This window comes from Manacus vitellinus, unplaced genomic scaffold (assembly GCF_001715985.3).
Source record: "Manacus vitellinus isolate BGI_N305 unplaced genomic scaffold, ASM171598v3 scaffold_31_pilon, whole genome shotgun sequence".
Taxonomy (NCBI): domain Eukaryota; kingdom Metazoa; phylum Chordata; class Aves; order Passeriformes; family Pipridae; genus Manacus; species Manacus vitellinus.
Window position 1 is genome coordinate 6,642,270 of NW_021940379.1, and position 26,867 is coordinate 6,669,136.

Here is a 26,867-nt window from a genome sequence, read left to right on the forward strand (position 1 = left end):
AGGCGGGCAGTCCCGAGGTGGGCTCCCCGGTGCTGCCCAGCTCCGCCTCAGAGCCCCTTCCCTCTCTTCTGGGAGATGGAGGGCGATGAACAAACTCCCTCCGTCCTCCCCGGGGCACCCGCAGCTCCGCCGTGCGGGTCCTTCGGGATGTTCCTGCCGGGAAAGGCGCAGGCGGGCAGGGCAGGGCTGGTGATGCGCGGCCCTTGCACGGTCAGATCCCTTGTCGGGTGAGATCCCTTGTCCAGTCAGATCCCTCGGCTCTGCACTGGAGCTCAGCCGGCGCGGGCGGTACCGCGTTCCCCAGGCAGCATTTACAGCCCGCTGGGTTCACGGGAGTGCTGTGCGGTCCATGATGTCCTTACAGGGTGAACCATCCCGCCTCGCTGCTCTCTGAAACCGAAGGTCTGTAAAAGGCACGAGTGACTCCAGCCTGTTGTTGCAGGTTCTGTCGCCTCCCCTGTGTGTGACAGCACCGGCCCCTCTCTGTCCCTGCGCTGACTGCGGGGTTGGTCATCACGAGTCCGAGGGTGGACAGAAACTAAAGCACCTGTTGACCCTCCTGAGTTGTCTTCAAAGTACAAACACACCCAGGATGAGCTGCGGGAACCCTCCGTGTCTGACTGCCAGAAGTAAAGCAGTTGGATAAATCTGCTGGGACAATAGAATTCAAGTGATTAATGTGAGTTAAAAGGTCAGTGACCATTGAGATCAACTCCCTTTATAGTTGGGCAGGAAGCAATTCTGTGATCATAAAAACCATTTCATAGCAAAATAATGTAGAAGTTAAATCAGACATAAGTGTGGATGGAGCTTTGGGAGTGTTAGTCCAATGCACTGCTTTACTGATAATGAGATACTTTGTTAGGTTAACTTTATTTCATTTCAAAAATAGCTCTTCACAGAGACATCTAATTAGTTCTGACAAAAGTTTAAAAAAAAAGTCACAGTCTTTAAAATAATGATGGTACATTTAGTACATATATTAACGATTTACGATTAAATTTAAGTTTTAAGCTTTGTAATTAAAGATAATTGCTTTAATGAGCTTTTCTGTAATTGTAACATTATATCTAATACCAATTATTACACTTTTTAAAAACCCTCTGGAGAAAATCTTGGAAATCTTAGTGAGTGCTGCACATCTCATTTTCCATGCATTGGGTTTAAATTTGCACCCTCTGAGCCTAATTTGTTGCTTTCCTTAATTAATGTTTTTGCATGAAATTTTTCCCTTTTGGTCATTTGATACCCTGATAGTGATTGGTTGTGTAGTTGCCAGCCTTCTGTAGGATGTTGTTAACAAAGATCTCGGTGTTGTCAGGTTGAAAAACAAGTAAGTACATCCTGGGCTGGCATTCTGATTGATTCACACCTTCAGAGCTTTCAGGCAGGCAGTTGTATTGGGGTATGGTGGGAAGTTGATTTGACCAGCCATGTAACAGCCTGTGTTGCCACTTTCTTCGGTACTGTTTTGTCATTTCACTATTTTATTTACTGAAATTCCAGTTTTTATAAGTCTCTCTGCAGGTGGAATGCCTCCTGTTCCTCAAGTGGCTCAGCAGATTAGCCAGGAGGGAGACCAACAGCAAAATGGACCAAACTTGCCAAGTTTGCATAATTCCTTCCCTGCTCCACACAGCAGGAACCCAGCTCTTCCTCAGCAGGTACAACCAGCAGGCTGGGGTAAGAAGCATGTGGCTGTGGTCCCAGCTCCAGTTCCCTCACCACAACAGGTGTCAGATTTGCATATTATGTTGTATGTGGCTTTGAAGGCTGGTTTTTGTGCATTAGAATTGCTGTTGTCATCTGCTCTGCACCATTAAATAGTCTGAAGCTGGGAAGAGAGTATCCTCAGAATCAGAATGGGAAATCTGTCTCATTAGAAGTCTAAGATTAATTTTTGGCACTTTACTTTCCCTTGAACTTTTACTTCTGTGAAGAACATATCTGTTCATTTATATCATTTGCAATGTCTGCCCAACTCTCAGTTTAAGTATTGTTGTGCTGGATTTTCATTTTTGTTGGATCAAATGCATTGCATTCCTCAAAATAAGTGCCAGGTGTGTGTGGAAGGCTGCAGGTAAGTGAATTATAGGTGCAGCAAGAGGGAACAGCGTGTTTACCCCTCCCTGTGCCCTGGCAGTGTTGACCTTTGTGTTTTGTGTGCAGACTTTGTGGATGGCAGAATTTATTACTCCAACGTGGGGAGAAAGGAGCAAATAATTTCAGTAGTTTATGCAGATGACTTTGCCAAGCCTGATAATTTTCTTCATATAGCCATGGTATAGCACAGCTGGGTATAAATCTTTCTTTACAGTAAAACTTTGTGTTCATTTAAATTTAGAGTGCTCTGCAGATACCTGTGTCTCTCATTTGGTTTTAATTAGTGCTGCAGACACAAATGATTTTTCCTGAAGAAAGAGAAGGAATGAGAAGGAATCAGGCATGTTCTCTAGGGAAGAGAGCATTTGTTCTTGTAATGAAATCCTAGAAGGAGGTTTAATTAAACAGAATCCATTATTTTAACTTTTTATGCAGCCTGTTTAGAATAAGGGGGGAGGAATCACAAAGAAAATTAGCTCTGCTTGTGCTTGCTTGCCAGCAGTTGCAGGATGCTTACATGTGTTAATAAAAATGCCAGAAGCTAAATATCTTTTTATATGAACTTCTCAGAGAGTTCTGTCCATGTGCCATCTGGCAGGGTATTTAAATTCTGTGAAATTTCTCACTGAATCAGCCCTGCACTTCTGATGAGATCTAGAGGTACTATATTTTAGGAGGAAAAACATAAAAGTTCTCAAGACTGAGTACCACTGCATCCCAAGCTTCTCTACTGATTTTTCATCATACTGCTGCCTTATAAAGTCCTTCAGAGACTTTACATAAATCTGCACAAAATGCATTATTCATTATCTTTTAACAAAGTGCAACTTCAAACACTGTAGAATGTTCCCAGGGATTGGATAATAATTTCTGTTGGTTATCCATGTACCGTTTTTCACAGTGTCTCTGTCTTGTTTTCGTGTTGTGCAGTAGGAAACATGAGTTTAATTATGTTTACTCGAAGGAAAATGAAATTCTGCAGCGAATAACAGCACTGAGGAAAGAAGGTTTATGGTCTCTGAAGCGTCTGCCCAAACTCCATGAGGCCCCACGGCACAAATCACACCATGATTATCTTTTGGAAGAAATGCAGTGGATGGCAACTGACTTTGTTCAAGAAAGGAGATGGAAGATAACAACTGCCAGGAGGGTAATGTGGATTTGCTATTTTCAACCAGAAAAGAGGGGGGAGAATAGGCAGCATTTTCATGGTTAGGACGTGGAAAGGGAGGATGTGTGAGGTTTGGGTTGCCTCTCCACTGTGTTTGTAAACTTTAAACAGTACTCTTAAAGGGATTGTAATTATTTTCTTTCTCTAGAAATATGCTTTTTAGATAGAGCAGAGTAAAAACATAAAATAATTTCATGGCTTTATTCAGCTGATTTTAAGTGTAGCTCGTCACCACGAAGATGTGATACTTCATAAGGAAAGATGCAAGAAAAGAGAAGAGAAGCAACTGAGGGCTGTTGCTGCTTTTACTGCCAGAGAAATTGAACACTTCTGGTCCACCATTAAACAGGTAAATGTAATAAAAAAAAAATAAATCTGATGTTGTACTGAATAAAAACCTATTGGACCATAACAGCGAGAATCTTACAGCTGAGCTTTGCTCAGCCCCAGGGTGAATATTATCTGTTGGTAAAGACAGCTGCATGTTATGGTTGCATGAATAATTTCAGGCCTTATATGTCAGGAAGGAGAGAGCCTCACTGATCACAGTGCAGTTGGCTCACAGTGGACATTTAAGTGTTGATGTGAGTTATTCTTGGGTACCTCTTGCGTGTTACAAGGATGACTCATGGCCAGTTCCAAACGCTGGTTTTGGATTTGAGGGCTCTGCATTGTAGCAGTGTCTGATGCCTGTCTTGCTGTTGAAGAACTGTTAATTATTCCACAGGTGTATTTGAAGGTAAATGTGTTCATGTTTGTCATTTCCTTCTCCTTCTTTCCCTCCACCCCACTCTCCCTCCATTTTAGGTGGTAGATTTAAAACTGCAAGTAGAGTTAGAAGAGAGGAGGAAAAAAGCATTAAACTTGCAGAATGTCTCAAAAAAAGGTAATAAGAACATGGGAGGTTTTCTGGTTGGTTGGTTGGTTTTTTGCATGACTTTTTTTTTTTTCCTCTTGTATACTGGTAGGAGTATAAGGTTACCCAGAAAGATGTTTAGGAGCTGGTATTTTGTTCCTAGATTTGAGTCATAAATATCTCCATTCTCCATCTCACTAACTTCCTGTGGGTCACTAAAGCTCTTAACACACTGTAAAGGCTTTTTGTTGCTGAACTCTTGTTTGTGTCAAGAGTTCAGTTTTATGTCCCTTGCAGACCATGCATGAGACTGAATTCACTGAAACTATTGTGTGTCCACCTGTGTCCCACCTCAGCTTGCCCTTCTTTATGAAGTCTGAGACACTTAAACAGTGTTATTGTACTGAAGAATTCCTGTGTTCTTCAGACCCTGGATTAGCTGCAAATGGTATCAAATCTGTTAATGAATTATTCATCTCAGATACGGCAGCACTCTGATTTTATTATTTTGTGCAGAAAAAAGAGACTCTTCAAATAAGAGCAAAAGCCTTCAGAAGGAGGTGGTGATTCCAGATCTTCTCACATCTACTGTGGAGAAATCCATGGCAGATTTAGCAGGCATTGCTGCTGCTGCAGGAGCATTGTTACCCACGACAGCTGTAAAATGGGATACCCCGTCCTTGCTACATGGAACACTTAGAAATTATCAGAAAACTGGGCTGGAGTGGTTGGCAAAGCTGTACAAGATGAATCTCAATGGCATTCTGGCTGATGAAGCTGGGCTTGGAAAAACAGTGCAAGTTGTTGCTTTTTTTGCACATCTCGCATGTAATGAAGGTATGAAATATTATAAATATTTTATACTTCTATATTTTTAACAGTTCATTAATGAATGTTTTCAGTAAGATGAAAAAAAAATTGCTTTTAATATATGTAATTTAAAGAAATGTACCTGGAATATTTTTTTTTTAAAAGTATACACAATTCCTATAATTGTTGGTGCATGTGTATGTTGTCTATATACATTATTGCCTTTCCTTGTAATCTCTGAAATGGTAAACAGTCATTTCCAATCCTGCTTTATCTTTTATCTCTGTAGGTAACTGGGGTCCAATTCTTGTTGTCTCACAAAACTGTAATGTGCTGAAGTGGGAGGTTGAACTGAAACGCTGGTGTCCTGCTTTGAAAATTCTTCTGTATCTTGGGAACCCAGGAGAACTTTTTGAAACTGGGCAGGTATTGTGGAACTTCATTTCATTTACACATGTACTGGGCAGCATAAGCATCACACAGAAAGAGAATATCAGCCTGAGTTTTGGGTATACCACTGTGGTTAAAAACTTCAGGCCTACTGTGTTTTGTAGGAAAAGTTTATTCTTCTTTAAGGAAAACAGAAGTCCTATTAAATACACTTTTAATAATGTTTCAGACATCACAATCAGAGGGTTAAACTGAGCATTCTCTTGCCTTTTGGGATTTTGAAACCTTTGAAGAACTGCCCTGGGATAAAGTGCAAGATAATCTATTTTAATCCCAGAAGAGGAAACAATAATCTTTGCTCTGAAAGCCATCAAAAAAGCCTTTAGGATTTCTGTGGTTTTGTGTTGCAGGAATGGTCTGACCCCAGCAACTTCAATGTCTGTATTGCTTCCTGCAAGCAATTCTTGCAAGACTGTGAAGCATTCATGAAAGTACAGTGGAGGTACCTGGTTTTAGATGAGAGGCAGAATGGGAATGATCTGACAGAGAAGCACTGGGATGCAATATTCCATCTCCAGAGGTCTGAAGCATTCATTCACATTTTTCTTTTTGTTTTTTGTCTGTCGGTTCTGAAATAACTTCAGTGCTTCTAACTGCAAGTTTTTAAGTTTTTCTTTCTGTGATGTAATTTAAGTTATGAAATAGATCTTACCTTAATTGTTACCTTCGTTGTTTGCAGTCACCATCGCTTACTCTTGATGAATAAGCCTCTGCCTACTTCATTAAAAGATCTGTGGGCCATTGCCTGTTTCCTGATTCCAGAGACTTCCCAATCCTCTGTGGATTCCATGAAGGCAGCATCTGTGGAGGAGAACAAAGAGCATTACCAGAGAGTTGCAGTGAGACTGCACAGAGTATGTCTCTCCTGAGGACAGTATCTTATTCCTAGTACCTCTTTCTCTGAGAAAATACAATTAGGAAATGACTGTTCTGTATTCTTTTAGGTGGTGCAGTCATTTATTTTGCAGAGGTCCAAAATTCACGTGGAGAAGCGGCTGCCCAGGAAATATGAGCACGTGCTCACCTGTGCTCTCTCTCACCGACAGAAGGGGATGTATAAAGACATCCTGTCTCAGCCAAGGTACAGCTGTTGAGTAGTTCTTAGTTGTTCAGTCATAAAGTGAGGAACTCTTCCAGTTACAAGAGAGCTTGTTTGCTAGTGTGTTAATTCTGAGTGAGTCATGGGCAAAAGTAAAGATTAAAGCACATTGGCATAATCGTGGTGCTGTGCAGGCTGTTCCACACCAAGTGGTAATTGCATTCAGCCATTTCTTCATCCTCTGTTTGTTTATTTTTATATAGATGTTTTGCAAGGTGAAAAGAAGCATAAATAAGCAAAGAGTGTTTGCAGATTATGGGGCAAAATATTTATAGCAATTGACCATGTGTCACAGTTTTTGTTTAAATTTAGTTCTAAAGTTATTTAGGAACTGAATATTCTAGATTATATGTTACATTGATTTTCTGATACATCTAGCTTGTATTTTCCGGTGAATTTGATAATTTAAAGTGATATTTATTCAGGTGTTAATAAAAGGCCTTAATATTGACAATATGTGTTTCATATATTATCCAGTGTCATTTCCATTGGAAATAGAGTGCCTATTTGAGAAAATCCCTTTTATGATAATGTGACTTTTAAAGTCAGAATATCTTGTGTAAATTATTAACAGTCTGTGTGAATGTGAGAGAAACTGGAGGAACGGAAGGCTGCATCTTTAAACTCGTACTTTTCAAAATGTGATAACTTGGTGTTCTCAGATTAATTCAGAACAACAATTTGAGTGTGCAGAGAGACCCGAGCTCCTAAAAAGCACCGTTTTTAAAAGGTCATTTAAAATACATTTTCACTTTAAATAACAGGGCTCAAGAATGTCTTAGAAGTGGGCACTTTGCCAGCATCCTCCAGGTTCTGACACAGCTGCTGAGGGTGTGTGATCACCCTGACCTGCTCAGTCCTCGCCGTCCACGCTCCTCCTGTGTGTTGGACAGGCTGCAGCTCACAACTGCCTCTCCAGTGCTGGATGCAGTGGGATGGGACCTTTGGAAGGTGAGGAGGAAAGTAATTCTCCTGTGCTTGACTTGATTTGACCGAGAGAGCCGGTGGCACAGGACATAAAATTTCTTACACGTAATTCAGGGCCCAATTAAAGTGCAAAATCTGAACTGCTAATTCATTTATTTTTAGGAGCAACTGCTAAGATTTATTATAAATAATAACCATTGACTTTGTGCTAGTACTGAACTTAGTAGGTATGCTGGGAATTTGCTATCCTTGTCAAAAAAAGTGAGACTATTTTGTAATGTTTTCTGTTTTTCCTGAAATTTCCCATTTAACCTGAACTGCTTATCATGACCTGAGGAGCAGTAAAGGCATAGTTAAGCTGTGAACAGCCCTGGAGATGAGAAGCTGTATCAGGTTCCAGTTTTGCTTTAACTGTTGTCTGTTTGTTAAAATTCCATTGCAAGGGACTTCATCATTTTTTTTTTTTTTTTTTTTGCTAGTGATTTCAGCAATATTAGAGGCTTAAGAGAGACTGGACAAAGCTAAAAAAAGTAGCACTGTGTGTCCTGGGAAATTCAAATAGTTTCTTCTTTAAGCCTGTTGTAAAAATCATTTGGGGGTGGGGGGACAGGGTGAGCATCAAAGGCTGTGAAGGAAATGGGGTTAATGTGTCAGGGTGGGAATGGGGGGTCAGAAACACCAGTTCTACAAAGGATTGTAATTCGAGGGTGCTGCCCTGTTTTTGACTCCTGGTAACATGAGCATAATGCTCCATTTTCATGGTGTAGGTTGTTGAAACCTTTTAAAGTAACAGCAGCTGCTCTCTGGACAGTCACATGACACTTGGCTCTTCCAGGTTTCACTTCAGCTCTGCCATCAGCTGTGAGCTTTTCAGTCATTCTCAGATAATGGGGAATTATTACCATTATTTTTTTTAACTGCAACTGAATGGTAGTAAAATATTTCTTCACTTTGTGGTTTTTTTTGTCTTTTTTTTTTTAATAACTTAAGCATGCAGACCAGTCTCTCTTCGATGTGATTGGGATGGAAAACCAAATTACTTGCTATGAGGCACAAATACTGCCAAAACTGAAGGTAACTAGAAAGCTTATTGAAGAGATCTATTGTACCCCTTCAACACCCAGACTTGAGCCAGTGAAGCTCAAACCAAACAGGTATGTGGTGTTCTGGTGATTTATTTATTTGTTTGTTGATTGATTTATTTTAAGTAACAGGTGGAAATGAGTAATATTTATGAGGGCTGAGGAGATTAAATCAGAATTATTTTTTTCTCTTGGTATCTTTTGTTTACAGACTGATCACTGTGTGCCAGCCTTCTGAGGGAAAGCAGAGTGATATTTACCACTTAATAGTTCTTTTCATTTGTGAAGGCTCAGTCTTGATCTTTTCTGACACACTCAATAGAGTTGAAGTCTCTTGTGGTTTTGATCAAACAGGGGAAGTGACTTCTGCAGTAGAGTTTCCTAAACAGAATAATTAAATCTTCTAGTTAATTTTAAATCTAAGATGTACTCGCAAAGCACTTAAAGAATTTTTAATTTTTTTTCCTGGGGGAGGAAAAGATATTCTGTTAAATTTTGAGCTTATTTGTTTATTGCTGATGACTCTGTGAAGAGCAGTTGGGAGGGTTCATTTTTGAGTCTTGGAGCAAATGTAATTTTGCTGTAGAGCAATGTAGCCTTAAATTTTACAATAAATTAACCTGATAAAAGCAGAGTAAGGTTAGTGAAGCCCAAGACAGCTTGTGTGACATGTGGCTGTGACAGGTGACAGTGAGGATGTCCTGCACTAGTTTTATTAGGCCATTCTGCCAGAAGGGAGCATTGACAGTTAATGAAATTAAAGAATTGGAAGGAATAGCTGAAATATATATGTGAAGCAGAATAAGAACTCGTTCTTTTCCTATTTAGACATCTTTGGTTTCCTGGAAGCAGCACACACTAAACAGTTACTGTGAAGTCAGCTTTTGCAACTGCAGTGGTTTTAAACCCATACCCATAGTTAAGGCTTTGCTCCATTAAGAAGTTTGACCCTTTTTGGGAGCTCTCTTGCTGTGTCCAGCCTCCAAAGATGATTAAAGGATATGGAAGCTCTGTCATGCCCCTTCCATGTAATCTTTCAGTGATGACTGGAGCCTCAGAGCATTTGCATTTTACATATATTGTGTTTCTTCTCCATGTTGAGGGAAGCAGAATCCCTCCTGCCCTATGCTCTGCATCTGGGTGCCTCTTCAAGCTCAGATTACTGACTCAAAATAAGTATTTGCCTTTGAGCTTGATTTTTGTATTGGGATGAATGGATTAACAGCTTCCTCATGTATGTTTTGTTGAATGTGTAGAAAGATCATCTGTTAATTTTTAGGTTATTTACACCAGTGCAGTATGGACAGAAACCTGAGGGTAGGACTAAAGACTTCTCAAGGTCTCAGGTGCAGCAGACAGTGGACACAGCAGCAGTTATGGCAGATCATCATGAGAAAACACAAAGACTACAACCCCTTGCCCTGTTTTCAAACAGTCAGCATAGGAAAGGTGTGTTGTATGTAAAATAAACCATTGCTTTCTGGTTTGCTCTCTTCTTTTTTTTTAAATATTGTTTGAATATGGGAAAGAAATGAGGTTGCACTCCATGTGTTTGTGTATCAAGTTCCATTAGCAGGTTTCTAACAGGACTTTCCTCACAAAATCAAAATAAAATCCCTTATAATCTATTTGTCCTTCATAAACAGAACAATACTATTGTGCAAACACTGGAAATTTCACTGGCAGTTGTGTTTGTTGTCTTTCATTGCTAAAAATGAATTGTGCAGCAAAAGATCTCTTATTCTGTGGTTAGTTTTCACCCCAAAATTGGCAGTATTAGAGGGAGATCCAGTCTGTTTGCAGTTAAGTGCAGTGTAAGAGTTATGTCTGGAGTCAAGTTGCCCTTCAATAGCAATCCAGTGTCCCACACTGTGTGGATGGGATAAGCATTGAAATCCTGCAGTGTACAGTGAGGAAATTCTTCTTTTTACCTTTGTACCTCTTTTGTCTTCACAGCCAGCAAAACTTTACTCATGGCTTCCACAGCTGGAGCACAAGAGAGGATGGCTGAGGCAGAGAAGCCTGTAACACTACAGTTTAGAGGGAAAATGTTTACTGTGTCCTACAGTCAATTCTGTCAACTTATTGACAGACAGTCTCTGAAGCATCAAGGTAAGGTGCTACATGATTCAATTCACGTATTTATCTTTTTTTAAAATCTTTTTTTTTTTTAACTTTTTAACCATTTAGAAATCAAAATTCTAGAATCTATAATTATCTTCATGCTGTAATATCATGTGTCTGTGAAATTATTTTTTTCTTGTCTTGCTGCTTTCCTGGAAAAACAAATGAATTTATTAATGAGACAGTGGATGACCTGAGTACTAAACCTAAATCAGCATCTACACTTTCGTGTCCAACTCAGGTAGTGTGCTAACTCTTTATATCAAAATATGCACTTGATCATGAAGAATATATAGTTTACAAGATTCATGTGTGTGAAATAGTCAAAGCTTTAATATTTAAAACATTTAGAATATTGTAATTTCCCAGTCTGATCCATCTGTACTTGTGGACTCTCCAATAGTTGCTTGAAAGTCCCATTACATTTTTGCCAGTAGGCATAGAGTAGGAAAGCAGATTTATTTTGCATTACAATACCAAACCTAACATCTGTCCCTGTATCACAAATACTAATTATCAGCTTTTCTCCTGCTCTCTTCTCCTTTCAGTCATTCACACAACTTTTGTATTATCTGAATGATCCTTATTTTCTACTTTGTTTTGCATAAATTTCTTTTTTTTTTTCTTGCATAAGCTTTATCTGGTCAAAATAGATTCAGAAAAGAATTTTGAATTTAAAGGGTATCCTAGAAGAAAAAAGACAACTAAAGGAACGCCTGGACAAAATATATTCTTGGAATGAGCATCATTGTTCCAGAACCCCCCTGTATGGCAGAGACCTGTTGGAAACTTGCTCTTGGATCAGTGAAAGAAAAATCTCTCAGCACTTTTCTGCCAGGATTAACAAGTGGTGCTGGGCTGGCTTTGCAGATTGCCTTCCCTATCCCAGTACTGCAGAGGTTCTGAAGGATCCACTGCAGGTACTCATTCTGACAGTGAAGCAGCAACAGATAGCCCTGAAGGATCTTATTATGAGGTAATTGAGACAAATTCATCTGCAGTCTGTGCATGGATTTGATTGGTGTATGCTACCCTCCAACACAGGGTATGTGAAGTACTGTAAAATGCCAAAAGTGATAAATAAGGTGCCCTGTTTTATCCTTTTTGCAGGCTAAATTCCTTTATGCTGAATCTATTTGTATCCCAGATGTGTAATTTTAGATCATTTTAAGATCTTAAATAGTTCCATGGCAATTGTCATTAGTCATGTAGCAATTCTACTTTGACTTATCTTGTATTTGTTGTGTTAATACTGACAAAAAAAGTAGGAGGTGTAGTAAACTTATCTTGATAACCTTATGGATTGTGGTAATTTCCTCGAGTGTTTTTTAGCATTTACTTGATGCTAACATAAAACTTGACACACTGATTTACTTTCAGTTGCCCTTAGCCAGGTGCTTTATGTTTCTATGCAAACATCTTCTTTATGACTGTTTTTGAGTCGTTAATAGCCCAAGCAGTTAAGAATTACTATCATAAAGTTTTGGGTTGTTTTACAGAGACCTGTGTGTGTTGCCAGCTGTAGCTGTCGCTCCTCCACGTTTGTATGTGACCCATCCTCCTCACACATGTACCCATGGAATGAAGCTCTTGAAGTCTAATCTGAAGGAACAGCTCCTTCCCTACTCCCACTCAGTGCAGCAGACAGCAAGGCCTCGTTTTGTGCAGTTTCCAGATCCCCGACTGGTGCAGTGGGACTCAGGTATTAAAAACCTCCCCCTGGCTCTACCTGGGCTTTCTCTAATGGTCGAGTGGGACCTGCAGGTTCTTGTTTCATGAACAGGCAAGATGGAAGCTCTGGCTGTCTTGCTTCGGAAGCTGAAAGCAAGAGGAGAGCGTGTGCTGATATGGGCACAGATGATTGCAATGCTTGATATCCTGGAGCTTTTCCTGGACCTCCATCTCCTCACGTACGTACGAGTCGGTGAGAGTGGTGCTCACAGCTGGCATTATCTGGTAAGAGGATCTCTTACTCAGGCTAATAGTTAATAGATGCTCATAGTGGGAGGGAAAATGCTAAAGGGAAGCCTAATACATTTGCAAAATTCATTTGCATAATTCCCTTGCTTATTGAAGCAAATTATGTATGTAGCTGGAGCACAAATATGTAATTATATATGAAATATATCAGTCATATTACTATTTGATGAGGCATCCAGGGTGTTTCCAAGAAGTATGGCACTAGTTGTCCTATGTTTATGAGTAATTTGTGCTTGAAATGCAGATGTTTTAGTTCACAATAGCATTTTGATTAACTGCTTTTGCTTTCATTATCTGTAGCTATTTGCATTGTTAGTACTTGAAGTGTAGTTGCTGTTTTTATGTTGGCACTTCCTCAGCCTTACTCCAGGGGCTTTTATTTTTTGTAGAGTGCCCTGGCATTGCCTGAGGATAAATTGAAAGTATGCTCATTTCCCTCCCCAGTAAGATTCTCTGTATCTTCTGGGGCCTACAGTTTGAGCAAACATTAACAATATAGTTAAATTATTATCATTTTTTATTTCAAATTGTATCATTATGCTTTCTGTCAGATGCTATATTAAAGAATACTTTGCCCTAAAGCAACACAAGGCAGCACAAAAGAAGGGATTCAATTTAGTCAACAGACAAAAAAAATGAGGAAGCACGTACAGGATATAATAACTCAGGTGTGCTTAGTCAGAGGACATAATGTGATTACTGTAATAGATCTTTAGATTTTTATCTGGCTGACTGGACCATAAATTAATAGTTTTAATGGCAGACAAATTAATTTTGAATTGTGTGGATCTGTAATGTGGGCAGTCAGATCCCTTAAAACGTTTGCATGCTTAATGTAGGTTGGGGAAGTTATAAGAAAGCAATTTTTCCAATCTTCTCATTTTGTTAAAAAAGTTTGTGCGGAAATTTATTCTTAATTAATGTGAATTCCTAATTAAGCTGCTTATTTTCCCCATTTTAGGAATCCATAAAAAACTTCAACCAAGACAAGAGGATCTTCTGTGCTATCCTTTCTTCCCACACTCCTTCCACAGGTGTCAGTCACATAGATGTGAACACTGTTGTCTTCTATGACACTGATTTGGATCTGCTGGTGGACACAGAGGCTGAGGAATGGTGTGCTAAAATTGCAAGAGGCAGAGATATCCACATATACAGGTGACTTATGCTAAGAAATAGCATTGGTGTTTTAAAATTGAAAATAGAGGGAAGATGATTTTGGGTGAAACTAGTTCAAGTAATTTGGTCTTTTAAGATCCTTTTAAAGATTATATCATACATCTCCCCTTCAGACTAGAGGGAAAAATGAAAATTCTGTCCTTTTCCTTAGTGTTTCTTCTGTTCCTGTCTTTCCCTCCCACTTTCATCTTACAAACCATCTGGACTTCTGTGTTGGGACAGTCAAAACAAATATGGGTGTTTTCAGCTCCTGATAAACAAGAAATGCCTTACTTGATCTATCACTGGATTTCAAATCCACTGGCGATGAGATGCTGATTTTTGTGTTGTTGGAAGATGTATTTGAAAGCTTCTCTCAAGTGACAGTTTCTTTCCTTGGAAGGCTGTGCTGAGAGCACAGGGGAGCTCTTGCTCACCTTACCACAGGCCAGGTGGGTGTGCAGTGCAGACAGTCTCAGCAAATACCCTGCTCTTGTATTTTTTGTTAAATCCAGATGTATAGAAGACAATCTGTTTATTGCTCATTTCGAAAACAAGAGCTTAAAAGAACACGGTGTTCTGAAAATATGAAATCAGGTGTATAAAGAAAGCTTTCCTCTAAAAAACTAAGAGTCAAATGCAGAACTTCCTATGAAAGCACCTGATGGACTCTAAATGAGTGTTGGTGCTCATTGTGGAGCATGAGACATGAAACAGTTGGGTTTCACAGAGGATCACTGTTTTATAGGCAACAGCATTTTGTTTTGTTTTACAGGCTTGTAAGTGGTAATTCTGTTGAAGAGAGGCTGTTGAAAAAAGGTATTAAACATTTGGTTCAAGAACTGGCTGCTCAGGGGGACGATTGTTCAACAGACTTTTTATCTCAGGTACTGTAACATTAAGAATGTGAGCAGTTACTTAATGATACATTAAAAAAAAGTGTTTTTCTAGATCAGAATTTTGAATGGGTAGTTCTATATTTATTTCTATACTTGTTTGGGAGCCAGTGATATGTGTTAAAGTCAGTAGAGATCCTGAATTTTTAGCTCATATAGAAAATAGGAAGATAACTATGTAGAAATAAAAGTTGTTCCAATGGCAATTTTACTCTATTATTGACATTGTTTTAATCAATCAAAAACAACATCTGCTGTAGCAAAAGCTGTCAAATATATCTGTAATCTGACCTTTCTAAACTCGATTTTAGGATGTTGAAATAATTTTTGACATCATACACTGTCTTATTGAATACTTGAAAACATGTTTCCATAAGGTTCTTTGCTCTGAATGTGGAAATGAGGATTCTAGAAAGTTTACAGAAGAGACACTGTCTGAGCTAAGAAATGACACAGATTCAGAGCTGTATGATTCAAGAAACACCATGGTTCCTTCTCAGTTAGAACAGCTGGCTAGCTTGGTGGGTCAGGTATGGTGACTTCTCTTGTTTTATGGAAACCTTCAGAAATATTTGGAATTTCCTGTGCAACAACCAAGTGGCTTTCATGAAGTATCTTACTTCCAATCTATTTACATTGAAGAGTTCTGTGCAAACTGAAATATTGAAATGCTCCTGGGAGGTAATTTGAGCTTGTTGATAGGTCATGTACCAAAGCACTTAAGTCACCAAATGTTCTCCTGAGGATTGTAAAGTATATTGGACTAAGTGCACTTCATGATATATAAAGTGATATAAAACCAGTTTACAGCCCTGTGCTTTGCAGATACTTGTGATTTTTCTTACAAAGACTAGGAACTGTTTCTTCTTAACCATTAAATGACTATTCACAGCATTCCTTAAGTTCTGTCAGATTTGGATTGTCTCTTTTTCCCTTTGACTACTTGTGCAGGACCCAAGCCTGCTCACTAATGACCAGTCAAGAGTGTTTGTAACAACTTGGGTGGGATTCTCTTTTTTTTTTCCAGTTAGGAAAATGGAAGCCAATACTTGGAGCCTATTTTCAGTGGTACCATTGGGATGGGAGCAGATAAGTTAGAACTAGTCATGTTCTAATCATGTTTTTTTGTCCTTATATATCTTGTGGTACCTTTATTTGCAACCAAAGTAAATATATTTATTGCTTGGGCTGTTTTCTGCTTGTTGTTATTTACATGTTTCCAATTCAAAAGCTAAAGAACTACCAATGTGTCAAAATGTTTTTTTTTTTTCTTAACAGCTTAACCCAATTGAAAAGTATGCATTAAATTTCTTGGAATTGTGTCATACTTTGGATGATCAAAAGAGCCAGAAAGCCAACGAGATAAGTAACTATATTTCATTTTCTGAGTACTAATAACAACAAAATATAAAACTCTAACTGCTGTCAGAATTTTTTGTTTTGTTTTGTTATGAGCACTGAAATTTTGCTCTAAGTGACTGTGGTCTGAAAACACACTGGTTCCTAATTAAAAGGGAGACATATTTCCCTTTCTCTTTACTGCTATGAGGGCCTTACCCAAGAATAAAATCTCATTTTAACTAACTTTGCTATGACTGTTAGCCTGTGAAAGGTGAGACTCAAATCAGTGGCAATTTACTGCTGTTAGCATATTTAGTGTGAAAAATAGTAATATTTTAAAATGTACAAATTTTCTTCCTAAAAGGAGTTGAAAATTGCAAATATAAAATGGGAATATCAGCATGCCAAGGAGCTGGAAAAGGCAGAACAAAAATTTCAGCAGGAAGTGAGAGAAGAACTCTTAACCTATACCAGACAGGACGCTTATAACACGGTAACATCAGTCTCCAACCTCTGCTTTTCCAAGAAGTTTACTTATTGTCACTATGAACCACGTCTTTATGTCTGTTGGGTTTGTATTGCACTGGGCTTGAGTCTTTGCACAATTATTGTGCTCTTGAAATGAAAGCTGTCACTCTGTGAGCAGTTTTAATTCTGTAAATTCTGTGGGTTGGTAGGTTGCCTTCAGTTGGAAGTTCACAGTTATGTATCAAGGTAATAATAACTGAAGGAAGAGACTGAGAAATATGCTGAAAATTGAGAGTCATTCCTTAAAATATTTCTTTTTCTCTACTGTCATTTTTAAATTGTAGTTATTGTGAAAAAGGTTATGTTTGTAAATGCTGGGCTCTGGGCTGGATAATGTATGAGCTATCAAAAATTGTTTCTCATACAGGAATTTGTCAGTGAAGGACCAGATGGAGAAACAGAAATAATGCCTGTAAGTCAGTAGGTCTTATTTCATATGAAGGAAACCTTACCTAAAACACTTTATTTCTTGGCAGACCGTGGGTTGTGGGTTGGTGGTTTTTGTTTGATTGGGGAGTTTTTTGCTGTTGCTGATGTTGGGGTGGATTTTTTTTGTTTTTAAGCTTTGGACTCCCTTTGTTGTACCTGAGAATCATGCTGATGTCTACACTGACTCTGTCCTGTGCCTGATGTACAGCAGCACCCCGATTCCAGAGTCTGAGCTTCCCCCTGTGTTTGTCAGGAAGGCGTGGAAGCAGCAGAGATCGGAGCTGTCATGTAAGTTTGGATTCAGAATCGCACGGGAGGGCGTGGTAACATTTTTGTGTGAAATAGTATGAAAACCCTTCTGCAAGAATCTCTTTGTGTTTACAAATGTAGACATGCATGTACTGTTACCTCAGGTAAGATGGACAGAGTTCAGATGAAATGATTGACTGTAGAGTGAGCAGGGGGAGTGAGATGTGAAAATGTGCTGTTGTCCTGGCAAATTAGAAATAGGAATACAAGTGAATTAAATGAGCTGGAGTAAAGCAGTGAGACCCCTCTTCCTCCATTTGATCTGTTTTTAAGCTTGTTTTACTAGTGAAGAGAGAAGTTATTTAAAAGTGATTGATCAAGTCAAATACTGTCCTAGGGCACCATGGGTTGAAGGGACCTGCAAAAGGCTTATCATTAATCAGGTGTTTTGCAGCAGTCAGTTTTCTGTCATGATCTTGGTGCACAAAGTTCCTTTCTCACTGGAGATAATAAAACTTTTGCCAATTAGTTTCAGGGCAGAGAAAGAAGCGTTGCCACAGGAGGATGGTTGTTCCTCCACCTTCACTGTTTGATCAAGTGACTCCAAGAATAATGAAAACACGGCAGAAGAGCCAAGCTCAGAAGGCCCTGCCCAGGGTACCACAGAAAACGTGTTTTGCAAGGCCTTTGTCAGCTCTCACCAGCTTAGCTGCAGACACTGGGCAGGATGGCCCTGCATGGCTGATTGCTGAAGACATGGCACTGTTAAAAGTAAGATGGTACTTAAGTTTTTATTGACTTCAGAAAGTTTTTACTTGCGAGTTTATTACAGCACCCGTAGACCTTGCTTCATACAGGAATTGTTTGTGCACACAAGAAGAGGGTTTAATTGAAACATTTCACAGATGGGATTTCCCTCTGCCCCTCAGGCCATGGAGCAGTCTCGGACACCTCCTTTAAACCTGGCTGTTGTGTCACCAGCACAGACAGCAAACTGGGACTTTGTCAGCGATGTCGTTAACTCCTCCAACTATGTTTATCGCTCCCCAAAGCAATGCCAAAGTCGTTACATGAGAGCCTTTGCAGGTCCAGAGGGAAAGGTGAGTTTCAATTGAAATGTGCTTTGCATTGTGAAGACTTAGGGTTTTTTACTTAGAAATATGAATTTCCTCAGTGCTATGACAGCATGACCTTGGATGTATCATTTTGCATTATCAGTACATTAAAAAGAAGGAAGGGGAGCTGTTTATTTTAACTTTTAAGGGGCAAGTCTTCAGTCAAGACTACTGTTAACTATGATTTTTGAGACAGAGCACTCATGATTACTTATTTTTGGTACCTATGCCTTGAATTTTTATTTGTTCCAGAACACAGGTGGTTATCCCCTTTGTGTTAGCCAAGCCTATACTAAGGACTGGGATTCTGAGCGTACCCAAATCTATATGAATCACTTTGAGTTGGTGACAATGACTACTAGAAAAAGAAGTTCCTCAAAGAGGTTTTTGTAAGTTTAATTCTACTGTCAGTATTTTTCCCCAGATTTAACAGTAAATCCCTTTGGTGGCCTGATTGGTGAATTTTTTTTTTTTAAGCACAGAGGTGTTTCACAGGGGCCTTTCTCTTGTCAAAAACTCTGTGCTGACTTTTAGCCTTGAGTTAGTGTCAAAGAATCAAACCTCTGCTTGTGCTGATGTAAAGAGAAGCTTGAAGTGCTTCAGTATTGCTCCATGGGATGCACCAGGAGGGTCAGCCCAGGCTTTCAACTCTTTGCTCTGGTCTGACAGTGTAGCTGCCATATTTCCAGGTAAAGAACTGCCTGGAGTTCCCTGCTAATCCCCAGCTGTGTCAGATCTTAACTGCAGATTCCTCTTCCAGAATTTTAAAATTATTTCAGTTAAAACGTCATGAATATTAAAACAGTTGCACAAAATTCAGTTACCTTAAGCTACTTCATTTACTTTCAGTGCAGAGAACTATGACAAGCTCCTACCAATATCTGGAGTTGTTTCCACCCGTGCAGAGCCTTCGACAGTGCAGGAAAAGGTCTGTTCAGTTTTTCCAGGTGAATTCCATTTGTTTCATTTTTGGAGCATTTCAGCAATGTCAGAAGCAGCCAACCCTGACGTATATAATAATTTTTTTTTGTCAAGTCAGACTTTTTTGATTGCAATTATTGGTTTAGAGACAACTAGGAATTAATTTCAGGATAAATCTTTACATGAATTCAGAGTAGCAACTGTGGGGTTTATCTACTCAGAATTAAAACAATTACAAAGAGGCCTCCTGTGATCCCTCCTTCCACGTCTTTCTGTTGCCTTAGGCCTTGAGTGAAGAACAAATAGGTCCTCAGATGCAGGAGCAACAACCTAGCCAGCAACAAGAAGAGGAACAAACAGTGGAGCAAGTTCTGAGCTAGTGGAAGTCCCGTGAGCTCACAGAATCACTGAATTACAGAATCAACGAAGTTGGAAAAGACCTCTGAGATCATCGAGTCCAACCTTTGAGCCAACACCACCTTGTGAACTGGACCATGGCACTGAGTGCCACATCCAGTCTCTTCTTAAACAGGGATGGTGACTCCTTGGGCAGCCCATTCCAATGTCTGATCACTCTCTCTATGAAGAACTTCTTCCTGATGTCCAACCTAAACCTCCTCTGGCACAGACTGTGCCCTCTTGTCCTACTGCTGGTTCCCTGGGAGCAGAGCCGGACCCCCACCTGGCTCCCCCCTCCTGTCAGGGAGTTGTAGAGAGCGAGGAGGTCTCCCCCGAGCCTCCTCCTCTGCAGGCTGAGCCCCCCCAGCTCCCTCAGGCCAGCCTCTCCTCACAGCACTTGTGCTCCAGTCCCCTCACCAGCCTCGTCGCCCTTCTCTGGAGCTCGCAGGTGTTGTGGACTTTTACACCAAATCCTGAAGGACAGCCCTGCCCGCACAGACGTTACTTCCCCCTCCGCTGTCAATAAACACGAGTTTGTCCGTCCTGTCGCCGACTCTCGTTCCTATCGCGACACACGCAAGGGGGCGGGCGACAAGAGCCCTCCCTCACACCCTCCCTCTGCGCAGGCGCAGCGGGCGCGGTGCATGCGCGGGCGGTGCGGTGGGCGGCCGTGCGCAGCGCGCGGCGGGCCCGCCTCCGTGTAGTTGGCGGGGGCGCTGGTGGGGGCGGCCCCGCCCGCAGCGTCCTGTCCGGGCCGCGGGGAGTGCGGTGAGTGGAGGCCCGCGGGGCCTCGGCGCGGCCGTACGGGTTCCCCACAGCCTCCCCCGATTCCGCCCTCCGAGCCCTCGGGGGCGCCGCGAGGGGGGGGCGCGGGCAGGGCCGGGCGCGGCGGGGGGAGCGGTGGCGGCGGCGGGGCGGTGCTCGCCGCCGGGGCCGGGCGCGGCCCGCTCCGCGCAACAACATAACACACAAAAGGCGATTCTCTGCTCCGGGACCTCCCCTTATCGGCCTGTAATTAATTAGATGTTTTCGCTGGAGCCGTGAGTGTTGTCGAGGTACGAGTAATTAGAATAATGGGAGCTTGTTGCTGGCGGTAGGTTGGTATCGTTTGAATCTTAATTATTTGGTGTCGGCGCTGCGAAAGAGCCACAACACCGCCAAGAATTGCGCTGTTGTTAAATCTCGTGGAAAAAGGGCCTGTAAGGAGTGGAATTTTTTTTTTTTTTTTCCTTCCCGCTCTGCGGACGGAGCTCGCTCGGATTTGAGCTCCGGGGAGCGGGAGAGGCGAGAAGCCACCGGGATGAGCACTTGGGCAGGAGAGCGGGACCCACCGGGATGAGCCCCTGTCACGGGAGGTCCCGAGCTCTCGACCCCTTCTGTCCCTGCTGTCAGCTGTGTGACAGCGCTGCCGTGCTGCACCTTCCCGGGCAGCCGGCACTTTCCCGCGGCAAGGAAGGGAGTATCTCCATCCCCAGGGCTTGAGCAGATTGTGCAGACAGCCCAGGACACAGGGGAGCGGAGAGGTGTGATGTGTTCCGTGCCTGGGCAGCGGGGAGGCAGGACGGGCAGCTCCCGCTGCATCCCGCACTTCCCAGCAGTGCTTCCCAGTAGTTCCGCGGTGCTGCTGCCTGTTGCCACTTGCAAACAACTCGGAGTTAGGAACGCAGAGGCAGCACGCTTGTTTATGTGTGTGTTTGTGCTGAAATACCAAAAACGAAACTGTTGCTTTCAAAATGCGAGAGAGACTTCGATTTAAAAAAAAAATAAAAATTACCAGCTTTCATTTTTCTGCTAGTCACTGCTGTGCGACTCCCAGCCTGAATCTGCCTGTCTGCGCTTGTCTGTGGGATTTTTGTTTGTCTGTGGTTGAAATAGAAAGCCAGAACTTTTTTTTTTTGGGGTTTTGGGTAGCTTGACCGAATAAACAGCATTTTAAAAGAATTGCAGGTTTGGTTAATTTTAATCTCTTAAGTGTTCTGGGGGAAAGAGAAGGCAGAGTTAAGCATCAAGTACAGTACTTTTTCAAGCATCCGGATGATTTGGTAGGGAGTTTATTCATGATGCATTTTTTGAGTTGAATAGTTGGTCCATTTTTATATTTTTAGTTACCGTTGAAGCAATGAACTATATGTTGTAAACAATTATGTTTACAAGAACTTTGCATTAAGAGTTAAAAGCACTGAAAGATTGGGAATAATAAGCAAAAAAAAAAAGAGTAGATGTATTTATGTTGGAGACTTGATTCTTGAAGTTCCACGAAAAGGGAAAAAGTTTTCTTTGTTGTTTTTTTTATTTATTTATTTGAAGTCATTCTAACTAGCTAAGGGGAACATATCATTCTTTAGTTATGATATTCCATAGTTATGATGATGCTATAGTTATAATATATTCTATATCATAACTATTCAATAGCACTTTGTTAACTAGAGACATGTATGAGGGATTTAAGTGAGCTTTAGTTGTGCTGAGGGTTTTGGATAATTTGAAACATTTTAAGTAACTGGCAAACCAGGATAAGAGAAGTTCTTGCTGTAAGGTAGTCTTTCTAATGGTAACTAGATAGTTTCAGCTACAGAAGTGATTTTACCTTCCCTGAATTTCTGCTTTTGTGTATTTCTTTAGAGTGTACTGTAAACCCCTAGATCAGTGAGAATGCACCATGGTAATGGTCCTCAGAATGCCCAGCGCCAGCTCCAGAGGTCCAGGTCCTTCACAGGCAGTGAGGGAGAAGAACAACAGGCCAATCTACCCCAGTCCCCCGCAGCTTCTTTTGCACCCTCTGCAAGTCCATCTGCCCCCCAGTCCCCCAGCTACCAAATCCAGCAGTTCATCATGAGCCGGAGCCCGGTGGCAGGGCAGAATGTGAACATCACTCTGCAGAACGTGGGCCCCGTGGCCTCGGGAAACCAGCAGATAACCCTGACCCCGCTGCCACTGCCCAACCCCACGTCCCCGAGCTTCCAGTTCAGCCCCCAGCAGAGGCGGTTCGAGCATGGATCCCCATCCTACATCCAGGTTACTTCCCCGCTGCCCCAGCAAGTGCAGTCCCAGAGCCCCACGCAGCCCAACCCCGTGCCGGTGCAGACGCTGCCCAACGTCCGGGCTGGCACTCCGGGCCCTGGCCTGGGAATGTGCAGCCAGAGCCCTACGAGGGGATTTGTGGACGCCAGTGTGCTCGTGAGACAAATCAGCTTGAGCCCTTCCAACGGGGGACACTTCGTGTACCAGGAAGGACCGGGAATTGCACAGATTGCTCAAGGAGCTGCTGCACAAGTACAGCTTCCATCCTCCGGGGCGCCGGCGACGGTGAGGGAGCGCCGGCTGTCGCAGCCCCACTCGCAGTCTGGGGGCACCATCCACCATCTGGGCCCTCAGAGCCCCGTGGCCAGCGGGGCCAACATGCAGTCCTTGACTAGCCCGGGCCACATTACGACGACCAGCTTGCCACCCCAAATCAGCAATATTATCCAAGGGCAGCTTATGCAACAGCAGCAGCAAGTGCTTCAAGGGCAGCAGCTGGGTAGACCCATTGGATTTGACAGGACTTCTGGTGGATTGATAGCGGGAGTTGGAGGACCTGGTGCGTTTGGGATGACATCACCTCCTCCTCCCACAAGTCCTTCACGGGCCACTGTGTCACAGGGGCTGTCGAGTCTTCCTCTTACTCCAACAGCTAATACAGCAGTGAAAAAACAACCCAAAAAGTTGGAGGAGATTCCTCCTGCCAACCAAGAGACTGCTCAAATGAGGAAACTGTGTTTGGATCATCACCATAAGCAGATGGAAATTCTTAAGGAAACTTTTAAGGAATGTTTGATTGAACTGTTTTTCCTGCAACATCTTCAAGGGAATATGATGGACTTTTTAGCTTTCAAGAAGAAACATTGTGTTCCACTCCAAGCATACCTGAGGCAAAATGACTTGGATCTAGAGGAGGAAGAAGAAGAAGAACAATCCGAGGTCATCAATGATGAGGTAAGAAATCTGTCAGTTAACGTTTTTGGAATAAAATCGTAAATGAAGTCGTAGCATCTTAATTGTGGAGTATTAAAGAGTGTGACAGGACCTGAAAAATCATTTTTACTTGATGAAGTATGGCAGTTTTTCATTTAATAGGTGGCCTGAGAGAATGCAGTTCTGCTAGGTAGTGCGGGTCGATGGGTTAGTTTGAGTGTGCTGTTAGATATATGTATTTGAAAGAAAAGAGTAGAGAGGTGAAAGGAGCTTTCATTGTCCTGATTAGTAGCACACTAATAAAGATAGTATTAGTGTGGAAGCTGATTTAAACTGTCAGAGAGGACATGACTGGGAATTGTCATTTAAATTTCACTTACTAGGCTTACACAAACCAAAAAAGAACAAGCAGAAAGAATTACAAGAGGTTAACCTGTATTTGACTCATGTGACTGTGGTTAGATAGGTGTTACTGAAGCTCCGTGTTTCTGTGGCAACAAAAAAATCTGAATTAATCTAATTAATCAGAGAGAACATGTGAATCATAATGTGTAAGGGTCCATGGTCGTGCATCAGGTTACTGAGGCTACCCTGGAGCTCTGTGCAGGTCTGAACCATTGAACAACCAGCACTTACAGACTGGTCATTAACAAGTGCTTAAATTAGGAACTAACTTGAATCCATTGTTTATTAATGTCAAAGGACTTGAAACAAGCTTGCCACAGAAAGGTGCTCTGCAGCTTTTCCTGCACGTTTGTACCTGTTTGTGCAGCTGCTGACCCCCAGCACCCTGTGGGTGGTGCAGAGCCTGCCCATGAGCCTACATGGCAAGTGGTTGCAGCAGGGCAGATAGAAGTGATGCCCCTGCATCACTTGGCACTCAGAAATACCTTTTAAAATTTGTGAAAATTTCTATGGGTATAGAGCTGCCAGTCTGTAGAAGAAGCAAACCTGTTATGTAAAGAAACTTGTATTGCTTTGAATATCTGTTAGTAATGAGTGCCTCAAGTGAAAGTTGATGACTGTTAGGTGTGACTCATTAGCAGTCATATCTTCAGTTGGAATTAGTGGGAAATTTTAACAGTTTAATAGCTGAAGTTTAATTTATTCATTGCTTTGTTGTCTAAACTTCCTGATTAGGAAAAATATATTTCTGCTTGTGGTAGTTATTGATAATTTTGAAGGAATAATTTTTCCCTATATATAGTAACATAAAAGCTAGCCTGTTACTGTAATTTATTGGCAGTGGATATTCAGTATTTTTTTTTCACCTGGTTTGTGTTTTGTCAAATTGTTTAGGTGTTCTTGTTGGGTTGCGTGTTTGTCAGCTGAAATACCAGGTATTTTTAACTCCCGTCTGCACATTTTGAGGGCTCTTTAGTGGGTGTGAATTGTCCAGGTTCATTGAAGCCAGTGGTGCTGCTACACTTTAGATCAGCTGAGCTCTACCTCTCGGTGTTTGGAGTTTGCTGTACTTCACTGCCTTCTCGTGGTAGATCCTCTTTTGTTTGTGGAAGCCACTTGTCCCTGTAACTGCTGGAGAATTCTGCAAAACGCAACAGCAAAAGTCTTTGAGTGTTTTCAAGTGATGAATCCTTCTGCAGTATTACATCTTTTGAGTATGTTCTTTCTTTGTATTTTTTTTTTGTCGTCTTCTGTTTAATTTCCCCCTCCCCTCTCTTTATCACTTTCTGCTAAAGCAACGCTTCATCCCTTGCCTGGAAAGGTTGATCTCTTTGGGAACCGGAGGGGAGAGCGAATGGTGGCTGTGCTCATTGCTTAAATAAATGTTGAAGCTCTCTTACGTTCAAACTGTCTGTCATGCTAATTTGTTGTCCGTTAGCAGCAGCAATCATTAAATTTAAAACACACTTTTATGTTAACTGCATTGAAGAAAAGGTTTCCAGTGACGAGAGGTCACTACAAACAGTCAAGGCTGTGCTCTGTTCTGCTATTAAAAGTAAGACAGAACTCTAAAAACGGGCTGTGCTCAAACCAAGCTGCACTGATGGTGGTTTAGTTATTATCCCCTCTTCACTGAGGTGCCATCAGTACCAAAGGAGTGTGTTGAACAGTTAAAAAAAAAAAGAAAAAAAAGAAGAAAAACTTTTAAAAAGAAAATGATTCTCCCTTCTTTTTTTTTTCCCAAAATATTTCTCTCAGGTAAAGGTTGTGACAGGAAAGGATGGGCAGACTGGTACTCCTGTCGCTATAGCAACCCAGCTTCCTCCAAATGTTTCTGCTGCTTTTTCATCCCAGCAGCAACCATTTCAGGTACTTTTCAATGGTTCTAAAATGTAGTTTCATCCCAGATTTTTTTTCTTCATTCAGATTTGATATTTCTTAGATGAATTAGAATTTTCCCAAAAGCCCATCCCTTATCATCTAAACAAAACGAAAAAACCTTTGCAGTCTTCAAATGCATCAGTATAACTGAAGCCTTGAGGAAGTTAAAGCTTTGTCTCCAGGTTGCTGGCTTATTTCATTAACTTTCAGCTTGAATGTTTTCACTTTGGTTTGTTTGTCTTTTGTTTCCCTAATGCATTTGGTTCATTTGTGCACTCTGCGTAGTGATAATATGGATTCTTTGTCTGTGGCATTGTAATTGTGGATTTCTTCTAAATTTCTTTTCTTTTTTTTTCCCCTTACGTATTAAAGGTTTTGAGTGTGGCTACAGAAGGTTTTGGATTTGCCTTCCCTGAAATGTTTTAAACAACAATACTAACCCTCTGACACAATTTGTTTTACCTAATTAACTGCTTTCCATTAGCTCTGCCGTAAACGTTGCGAAGAAGAAACAGAAGGTCTTTTTTTGCTATATAAGTTCTTTTTAATGATTTTTTTTTCTTATGAGGGAATGCTGAAGAAAGTGAAGAAATAAATGTGATAATCAGTGCAAATTTTTATGGATCAGTGATGATGCAACTTTTAAGTTCAGGCTAGCATGGGTGCGTGCAGCTGCCTACAACTCTGTGTTACCCAGACACCATTGTTTATATACCCTGAGAAGTAATATACCCTAACTCAGCTATCCAGTCTGTACTGCCTGTATCTAGGCTTTGGAAAAAGGAGGGTTCAGTGAAATATGAAATGGGTTGTGTTCCTGTGTGTAACCAAAGGCATGTTCCCTGTGCTGGTGTACAAAGGAGTCGTGTAGTGAAGGGACTTGCACTGAGAGCTCTTCCTTATGGCCAGTATTGACACATCTTCCAAGTCTCCTTAGGTAGTCAGGCTTCATCTAAGTTTAAAACATGTAATATTACATCAGGTTATTT

The 26,867-nt window shown here is 41.3% G+C and overlaps 2 protein-coding genes and 1 non-coding gene across 15 annotated transcripts in view; all 3 read left to right on the forward strand.

Moving 5' to 3' along the window:
* Positions 1–203: 203 nt before the first annotated feature.
* Positions 204–19,805, forward strand: LOC108640354 (E1A-binding protein p400-like). The gene is made up of 31 exons (XM_029961151.1): positions 204–691; positions 1,528–1,664; positions 3,034–3,253; positions 3,483–3,623; positions 4,082–4,160; positions 4,647–4,967; positions 5,230–5,366; positions 5,741–5,910; positions 6,070–6,244; positions 6,335–6,471; positions 7,254–7,440; positions 8,407–8,570; positions 9,778–9,947; positions 10,455–10,610; positions 10,790–10,863; positions 11,303–11,598; positions 12,122–12,324; positions 12,406–12,578; positions 13,564–13,760; positions 14,536–14,647; positions 15,034–15,186; positions 15,935–16,018; positions 16,362–16,490; positions 16,893–16,937; positions 17,089–17,242; positions 17,733–17,974; positions 18,133–18,303; positions 18,571–18,707; positions 18,796–19,007; positions 19,168–19,265; positions 19,524–19,805. Exons 2-31 carry the CDS (start codon positions 1,591–1,593, stop codon positions 19,617–19,619), a joined length of 4,707 nt encoding a protein of 1,568 aa, XP_029817011.1. The 5' UTR covers positions 204–691; positions 1,528–1,590; the 3' UTR covers positions 19,620–19,805.
* Positions 12,953–13,091, forward strand: LOC112841181. The gene has a single exon (XR_003212803.1). It is a non-coding gene; the product is annotated as a small nucleolar RNA SNORA49 (small nucleolar RNA).
* A 798-nt stretch (positions 19,806–20,603) lies between the features above and the next one.
* LOC103754869 (E1A-binding protein p400) overlaps positions 20,604–26,867 on the forward strand; it is a 46,310-nt gene continuing 40,046 nt past the window's right edge. For 11 of the 13 annotated variants that reach the window (XM_018076360.2, XM_018076361.2, XM_018076362.2 and 8 more), the window contains exons 1-3: positions 20,604–20,693; positions 22,261–23,613; positions 25,756–25,866. In XM_018076360.2, the coding sequence (XP_017931849.2) occupies positions 22,291–23,613; positions 25,756–25,866 (1,434 nt within the window). In that variant the 5' untranslated portion in view covers positions 20,604–20,693; positions 22,261–22,290. The remainder of the gene's footprint in view (positions 20,694–22,260; positions 23,614–25,755; positions 25,867–26,867) is intronic. The other 2 variants (XM_018076368.2, XM_018076369.2) reach the window with 1 other exon arrangement.

Excerpts from the sequence above, each read along its gene's own strand:
- LOC108640354 (XM_029961151.1), top strand. The coding sequence starts at position 1,591 with ATGGACCAAACTTGCCAAGTTTGCATAATTCCTTCCCTGCTCCACACA. Across the intron at positions 11,599-12,121 it reads CTGAAGGATCTTATTATGAG|AGACCTGTGTGTGTTGCCAG; the intron begins GTAATTGAGACA and ends GTTGTTTTACAG. Across the intron at positions 15,187-15,934 it reads TGGCTAGCTTGGTGGGTCAG|CTTAACCCAATTGAAAAGTA; the intron begins GTATGGTGACTT and ends TTTTCTTAACAG.